This window comes from Biomphalaria glabrata, chromosome 6, assembly GCF_947242115.1.
Source record: "Biomphalaria glabrata chromosome 6, xgBioGlab47.1, whole genome shotgun sequence".
Taxonomy (NCBI): Eukaryota; Metazoa; Mollusca; class Gastropoda; family Planorbidae; genus Biomphalaria; species Biomphalaria glabrata.
In genome coordinates, this window is record NC_074716.1 from 31,477,879 (window position 1) to 31,487,061 (window position 9,183).

Below are 9,183 nucleotides of genomic sequence, written 5' to 3' on the forward strand. Positions count from 1 at the left end.
CTGGTCCATGTATAAGAAGCAATTTGACGCAGCGGCAAAAGTTAACAAATGGAACAGTGAGGAAGAGAAAGCCACCGCCCTTGTGTTATCTCTAAGAGGAAAAGCATCTGAATTGCTTCAGTCTCTACCGAACCAGCAGGATTTCGCCGCTCTTGTCCAAGCTATGGAACTCCGATACGGGGATGAACATTTGCAAGAAGTCTATCGAGTGCAACTGAAGACCCGACAACAGCGCCCCGATGAGACACTACAGGAGCTAGAGACAGACATCGAACGCCTCGCACATTTGGCCTACCCAACCGCCGCACAAGATTTCTTGGAGGTCATCATCACAGACGCTTTCATTGATGCGCTTCGAGACACTGAGTTGAAGAAAGCCACAAGAGTTAGTGGTAAACGCAGGGCAAGCGAAGCCCTAGTTTACGCTCTGTCATACGAGGCTGCTAAAGACGCATCTGGGGGCACTCACCAGGGCCGAAGGCTGGACGTCAAGGAGGAGGAATTCGCACAACTTGTCAGAAGGGTGACAGAGGCACTGCACGAAAGGCGAACAACCCGGATACCAGAAAATCAACCCAGGGCCCCTGTACGATGTTGGAATTGTGGTGAACTTGGCCATATTCAAAGAAGCTGCACTGGAAGATCTCGACAAACCGGAACCCATCACAGATCAGAAATGAATGCACGAACTGGTTCCCGGGGCTACCAGGGAAACTAGCACGCGCCGGCTTCAAGGGGCGGAATCCGGCGACACAGAGAATAAGAAATCCCGCAACCGTCATCCCAGTCGCCGTGCTAGGGCAGAATAAGATTTTAAAGGTAGAAGGCAAAATCGGTGCTGAAAATTATCGTTTTCTGCTAGCCACTGGTGCTTCTCGATCAGTCATTCGGCCGGAGGTCGTGAACAAAAACATTATAACCAAGGTGAACTCATATTCCTTAAAAACCGCCAGTGGTGAGTTGATGCCTATACAAGGATTGACGAGTGTTCAATTCAAGCTCGGGAATCAGTTATTCATTCATGAATTCCTGATCGCCAATATAAACGATGACTGCATCATAGGACTCGACTTTATGCAGAAATTGGGGTTTTCTATTGACATTGGCGGAGGAGCTTTGATATGTGGGAACGTAGAGATTCCTTTACTAAATGATGGGGATGAGGAAGAGAATGATCGAATCAGAAAAATCATGTTGACGGAGGATACGAGTTTGCCTGCACAGTCTGAATTGATTATTTGGGGAAAATTGGAGCCTTGTCATACAAAAACTAGAACGGCACTGGTCGAGGGCAAGGAAGATAACTACAGTGAATTTGCCGTAGGTAAGACATTGGTCATGATCGATAGAGATCAGAAAGTACCAGTTAGAGTTATGAACCTTAGCTTGGGTAAAAAAAAACTAAGAAAAGACAGCATCATAGCTGTTTGCTATACGGTCGACCTGATACAAAATAGCAGCGATGATAACATCATCAGGGACAGCACTGCATCAGCCCACCCGCAAGTTATAGGGCTCTTGGGGAAGATTAAGACGAATTTATCGGATGAACAATATGCCAGTGCCGAAAAATTGATTTTTGAGTTTAGTGATATTTTTCCGACTGATGAGACAGATTTCGGGCGGACGAATATGGTTCAACATCGTATCGACACAGGAAGCACCAGACCAATTCGACATCCACCACGTCGTCTTCCACTGGCAAAACAACAAGAAGCCATGGACATGATAGAATGCATGAGACAACAAGGAGTCATTGAGTCCTCAAATAGTCCTTGGTGCTCACCTATAGTCTTAGTGAAAAAAAAACGGTTCTATGCGATTCTGTGTAGATTATAGATCGTTGAACGAGGTCACCCATAAGGACAGTTATCCTCTACCTAGAATCGACGACACATTTGATACACTTAGAGGAGCACAGATATTCTCTACTCTCGATTTAAAAAGCGGGTATTGGCAAGTTGGAATGCATCCCGAAGATAGAGAGAAAACGGCGTTCTCTGCAGAAAACGGTCTCTGGCAATTTACCGTAATGCCTTTTGGGCTCTGCAATGCTCCGGCAACCTTTGAGCGATTGATGGAGCGTGTCTTACGAGGACTTAACTGGAACATCTGCCTTGTCTATCTGGATGACATTATCGTCTTAGGTAGGACGTTTGAAGAGCATCTTACAAATTTGAAGGAGATGTTTCAAAGGATAAGAGGCGCTGGGATGAAACTCAACTCAAAAAAGTGCTCTTTGTTTGGAAGGAGTGTAAAATATCTTGGGCACATCGTGTCAGGAGACGGAGTTAGCAGTGATCGCCTACCCCAACGAATATTCATGAATTGAGAAGCTTTCTGGGGTTTTGTACATATTACAGACGTTTTGTGCCTAATTTCTCAAACATTTGAAGGGCTCTTCATTTACTGACAGAACAAAAGAAGCAATTTATTTGGACGACGGAATGTCAACAGGCATTTGAAAAGCTGAAAAACACACTTGCCTCATCTTCCATATTGGCCTACCCTTTACCAGGCACGACATTCATACTGGACACAGATGCGAGTGGTACCGGAATAAGCGCTGTCTTGTCCCAAAAAGTGGATGAATCTGAACGAGTCATTGCCTATTTCAGTCGTAGTTTGTCAAAGGCTGAAAGGAACTACTGCGTCACGAGACGCGAGCTTCTGGCCGTTGTGGACGCCATAAAACATTTCCACAAATATTTATATGGACAAACGTTCACCCTTAGAAGTGATCACGCCGCTCTATAATGGCTGCTCTTCTTTAAGAGTCCCAAAGGTCAAGTCGCTAGGTGGATCGAACATCTGCAAACCTATGACTTTGAGATTCAGCACCGAAAAGGACAGACTCACCAGAATGCTGATGCGCTGTCCCAAAGACCTTGCAAAACTGAATGCAAGCACTGTAGAAAGGTCGAAGAAAAGGAGGCGGTCGTCGATTGCCATTGTCTTGGGGTAGAAGCTTCCGGACCGTGGTCGGACGAAAAAGTCCGAGAGGATCAGCTAAGAGACGAAGATCTGGCTCCCATTCTCTTGATGAAGGAAGAGGGACAATGAGCAGATTGGCAACACATCTCTGATAGGGGAACCGCTACCAAGGCATATTGGGCCCAATGGGACTCCCTAACAATTGTGAACTGTGTCCTCAAGAGAGTATGGGAAACGCCAGACGGGACAAGCAATCGCTTTCAGCTGATACTACCTAAGGTTAGGGTGTCGTAAGTACTGAAAGAGATACATAATGGCTTCAGTGGCTCCCATCTTGGTGTCAACAAAACTTTGGAGAAGGTGACCTTCGCCAGCGGTTTTACTGGTTCCGTTACCGGGAAGATGTTGAAGAATGGTGCCGAAGATGCGATGTCTGTACAGCAGCCAAGGGCCCGCAACGTAGAACAAGAGGACATATGCAACAATACAACGTTGGGAACCCCTTTGAAAGGATCGCAATCGATGTTGCCGGGCCATTCCCTGAAACCAAGAAAGGAAATAAGTTCATCTTGGTAGTTATTGACTATTTTACTAAATGGCCTGAAGCATATGCGATACCTAATCAAGAAGCCACCACAGTAGCGGAAACCCTTGTAGAGAACTGGATAAGTCGGTACGGTGCTCCAATTGAGTTACATTCAGACCAGGGCCGAAACTTTAAATCCAGAGTTTTCAGGAGATGTGCCGGACACTCTGCATCGAAAAGACTCGCACCACGCCTCTACACCCCCAATCGGATGGAATGGTAGAACGCTTTAACAGAACTCTAGAACAACACCTAATGCAGGTCGCCAGAGAACGACAAGATGACTGGGACACCTATATCCCAAATGTTCCTCATGGCGTACAGGGGATCCGTTCATGGCACCACAAATTATACACCAGCAAAGATGTTGTTTGGCCGAGAACTGCGATTACCATGTGACTTGCTATTCGGGGTTCCAGGTGATAAGCCAGCTACTTCGACTGAGTACGTCACTAATCTCCGAAAACGAATGGAGGAAGCCCATGCTCTGGCCCACAGAAATATCAAGATGACCAGTGACCAGATGAAGAAAAAATACAACAAACGGGCCAATGCCTCCGGGTTCCACGAGGACGATCTGGTGTGGCTGTACAATCCGCATAGACGAAAGGGCAGATCTCCAAAGCTTCAGAGAGACTGGGAAGGTCCATACCGCATCATTAAAAGAATCAACGACGTCGTGTACCGCATTCAGAAAAGTCCCCGGTCTAAGCTGAAGGTCGTCCATGTAGATCGACTTCATCAGTACTGTGGCAGTACAGGTTCTGTTCGGGACGAACAGGTTTGAGAAGGGGGGGGGGAGCAGTGTTGTAACTCTATTTCCGCACTGAGATACATGGTGTGCACTAGGCACTGTTCCACACGAGCGTGGAACAAGGAGAGGAGGAAATGGAGACATGATAGTAGATGCCGGCTTATTTCGTTGAATCAAACTAGATCTAGAACAAATTGACATTCTGTGGTTTGTGTGTGTTGTTTATTTAATCATTAAATCCTTATCTATATTATCATTAACCTGTTGAGTGTTTTCCTGGAAATTTATAGCAGTATTAATGTTTCAAAGATTCATTTGGAGTTGTAATTTTTTTTTTAAATGTAAAATCTCCCGCTGGTCGACGAAGGATGGCATCGAGCAGGGTATGAAACCGAGACCGTAGAGATAATTAGTCCTGTGCGCTAACCGCCCGACCAGGCATTGCTCTTAACCTAATGACAAACTGGTTACAAACTAATAGCCTATTATTGATAATATACCTACACCTTACGGAATGACAACTACCGGATATGCACAATATGTCAGTAGAGCGATTTTAGATAATCTTTTGGTATTGAGTATTTTCATTTCAATGGAACTAGAATAAGGATGTAGATCTACCTAAATTAAACTTCTAATTTAGCACTTTCAGTATCTATATCTACTAGATCTAGATATAGGCCTAAAATATAAATTTGGAATAATGTAGATGTAATTTAGATAAGATTTATGTAAAAAAAAAACACACACACTAGATAATCAATTAATAGACTAATCGTAATATTAAATTTTTAAATAGTACATTAGTTTTAGTATTTTATAACATTGCAATATTGACATATTGACAATCTAGACTTTAAAATAAAAATCTACACTTTAAGTCTAGAAATTAAAATTATAGATCTTGATATAGTCTAAATCATGGCTGTCTGGTAGTGCGGTTTGCGCGCTTGACTGTCGTTTGGATTCATCGATGGTCACACTGTTCAAACCCTGCCCGCTCCCATCCCCCGTCGTCCTGCGGGAGGTTTGGACTACAACTCTGAAGGAACATCCGAAACATGTAAAACAATAAACATTCTAAACTAGATCAAGAAATTCTAGATCTAGATTCTACAATGATTTTAATTAGAACTTAAATCTAAATCTAGTTTTAACAAGGTTACAAAAGACAGTTTGTGTGGAAACACAAACTCAAAATCGGCCCCCGAAGTAAAATGTTTACATAATTCGGATAATCCTTCAGAGTTGAAGGTGGTTTACTTCCTAGTCCAAACCTCCAGCAGGACGACGGGGGATGGGAGCAGGCAGGGTTTGAACCTTCGACCGTCGATAAATCCGAACGACAGTCCAGCGCGCAAACCGCACGACTAGTGGTCCACCCAGGTAGGCTTCAATATTTTCAGAAAGAACATCCGAATGAAATTATATCAAAGACAAATGAGAGATAAGAATAGAGAAAGAAGGTTAACAGATCTTGTGTAGTGCCCCAACGGTCCCGCAGATCAAAGGATAGGTGAAAGTGAATGTAAAGTAAGATGTGAACCTGGCCTAACTAGTTTCCCTTTCAGACCTTGTGGTCTATAGGGCAGATGATGTAAAGTTCATCTGTTTTTGTGGCCTACGGCTAACAAGGGTGTCATGTAGCCAGCACAACGACCAACCGCCTTTACTTTTCCCCAACTAATGCCAGGTACCCATTAGAGCTGGGTAAACTCAGAAGTTCAAAATCCCAGTCTTCACCAGGATTCGAACCCGGGACCCTCGGTTCGGAATAAATAAATTAATTGTTTTGAAAAGGCTCAATCACATATTCGAATCCTTAAAAAAAAAAAAAAAAAAAAAATTTCCGCTACATAAAAAAAATGTTCACGAAAATGAAGTTTATAATATTACTATTCGTTTTAAATTAGGTCTAATTTATAATGCATACTAATTAGCTTTTTCTCTTTAAAAAACTGCTTGCATAATTGATTTAAAAAATTAGAATTTTCGCTTTCAGGAAAAAAAAAGTAGCCGTTGCAGAACTTTGAATGGTCTAAAATATTGTGAAGTCGGATTTAAAATATCTTTTCTAGTTTACGAGATCTAAACGGGACGGACGGACAGACGAGCAGACGGACAGACATTTCACACAAAACTAATAGCGTCTTTTCCCCTTTCGGGGGACGCTAAAAATCTAGCTCTAGTGTAAAAAAAAATCTAGATCTATTGTAAAAAATCTAGCTCTAGTGTAAAAAAAAATCTAGATCTAGTATAAAAAATCTAGATTAGATCTAAATCTAGCTATTATGTCTTTTTAAAATGCGAGTCACATTACGAGGTTTAATAAACATTACTATACCGAGTTGTTTTAGTATTTCATTTAAAGAATTTATTCCATATGACGTCAAAGGAAAAAAATCCACTACGTTACACGGCTTAGTTAGACTAAAAAATATCATCTATACGAGCAGATTGTTGAGGGTTCATAGACATTGGTGCACCGAGTGAGATCTTTAAGCATTTCATTTAAAGAATTAACTCCATATGACGTCAAATGAAAAAATTCCATTACGTCACACGTCCTAGTTAGACTAAAAATGTCATCTATATGGGCAGCTTGTCGAGGGATCATAGACATTGGTGCACCGAGTGAGATCTTTAAGCATTTCATTTAAAGAATTAACTCCATATGACGTCAAAGGAAAAAAATTCCATTACGTCACACGTCCTAGTTAGACTTAAAAATGTCTTCTATACGAGCAGCTTGTCGAGTGTTCATAAACATTGGTGCACCGAGTGAGTTCTTTTGGCATTTCATTTGATGGGCTAGATAGACTAAATATGTATATAACATATATATATTAAAGGATTAAAGACGCTTTTTTTGTCTGTCAGTCTGTCTCTCCGTCATGTTAATAGCGAGAAAAAAAAAGACTAAAAGTTATTGAAAATCTGATTTAAGTTTAATTTCCCGTTGGAAACATCGCATTAGTTTTAAGTTTCTATAATAGATTGTTCCGGATGTTTATATATTTATAGTGAGAGAAAATAAGAATTCCAGATTAATCAAATACCGTTAATTAAATTTGTGGGATGGTCTGTTATGAAAATTAGATGTAGGCCTACCATAGACTTATGGAGAGATTTTCAAACCATACTTTGGTGTTAGGAAGTTGTTTTCCTTAAAAAATCTGAACCGATTAAACAACTTTTATTATGTTTCGGCTAGAAAAGTAACAGTAAAATAAGTCTAAAATAAGTGTAATATTATCAATTATGCGATTTCAAACAATCATTTGACATAATTTATTTTTTATAAAACAATATCCGGAACAACTTTATAGTTAATGAATTATAAATCAGTATAGATATATTATTTTAGCATTTATATGCTATTTACATTAAAAAACCGGAACAATGTATTAAAGATCATGTGTTTATTGTATCGTTTAAGCATGGAAATAAAATCTAATATAAGTTAGAAGAGCTAGCATTGATTTGTTTTTCACAAAACATCCGGAACAATCTTTTATAGATACTTAAAACTATTGCAATATTCCTCAATGAAAAATTAAAGGTTAAATCAGATTTACAATAGCCTTTAGTGTTATTTGTTAAATTTAATCGTGACGGAAAGACCGACCAACAGACAAAAGGCACAAAAATAAGCTTCTTTTATTTGGATGGGGGTACTAAACAAAAAATAAATAAAATCTGATTTTTTAAAAAAGTTTAAGGAATTGGTTTAGCTCCAAGCAGAGCTGCGGCGTTACGCTATTGCACGAAAGTTGCTGCATAAAAAGTCCATTTTAAAAAATGTGCGTGATATTTACATACAAAGTGCATTATTAGCCTTTATAAACAAACAGAAATGTTTTCTTTTATTTTTAGCAGCTACTTGACCAGAAAAAACACCTTTAACTATTATTTATATTTGTTGTAAACATTTCTTGTACATTTTATAAATATATTTGACTTAATGATACTGAAAATACACTGACACTGTTCATCTTTGTTAGCATATTGTAACATTGCCTCCCTTACATTTACGTAATTGTTTTAGAATTGGTGTATTTTTATGAAAAAATCGCTTGCATAATTAATTTTATAAATTATACGGTTTGCTTTTAGAAAACCAAAAGTACCTGTTGCACCTAAACTTTTCAAGCCGCATTTAATGGTGAAATAATATTTTTCATATCTCTTCTAGTTTTCGAGATCTGAGTGTGACAGACGGACATTTTGCACAAACCTAATAGCGGCTTTTTCCCCTTAGGGGGGCCGCTAATAAAAACATAATAAAAGTAATCCAGATCCTCTACATTGTACTCTACAAGCAAGCAACTAGTTCTAGTGCGGTGTATTTCAACATCATTGGGGGCTAATTTAAAACCACAGTTGGAGTGTGACAAGGCTGCCTACTTTTACCAACTCTTTTCAATATCTTTAAATATAATGGAAGATGCTCTTTAGGGCTATAAAGGTACTGTAAGCATTAAAGGAAGAGGAATTAGTAACTTGCGCGTCGCAGACGACATAGATGGTCTGGCAGGAACAAGAGCAGAGCTAGGTAGCAGACGGTGATGGCATAAACAAGACTTCCGCAGCATAAGATATGCTAATCAATGTCGAAAAAACTCAAATCATGACCAATAGCCAACATAGCATTTAAAAGGGATAAAGGGAGGTGAAAAGCTTACAAGTGTTAGCAGTTTTAAATACCTCGTAGCTATCATCTCAGATGAAAGAAACAAACCTGAACTACTGGCCAGAATTGCACAGTCCTTAGCATCACACGCAAAACTAAAAACAATATGAAAGACAAAAGCATAGCCCTTGACACTAAAATAAGACTGATGCGCTCCCTGGTTATGGACACATTCTTATATGCTTGCGAATCTTGGACGCTGGCTGCAGAACTAGA

General features: G+C 40.1%; 1 protein-coding gene across 1 annotated transcript; it reads left to right on the forward strand.

Moving 5' to 3' along the window:
- Positions 1 to 963: 963 nt before the first annotated feature.
- Positions 964 to 1,839, forward strand: LOC129926862 (uncharacterized). Its single transcript, XM_056033328.1, has one exon. The coding sequence runs from the start codon at positions 964 to 966 to the stop codon at positions 1,837 to 1,839; it is 876 nt and encodes a 291-aa protein (XP_055889303.1).
- Positions 1,840 to 9,183: the final 7,344 nt, after the last annotated feature.

What these genes read in the sequence shown, in the direction of transcription:
- LOC129926862 (XM_056033328.1), top strand. Translation starts at nt 964, where the DNA reads ATGCCTATACAAGGATTGACGAGTGTTCAATTCAAGCTCGGGAATCAG.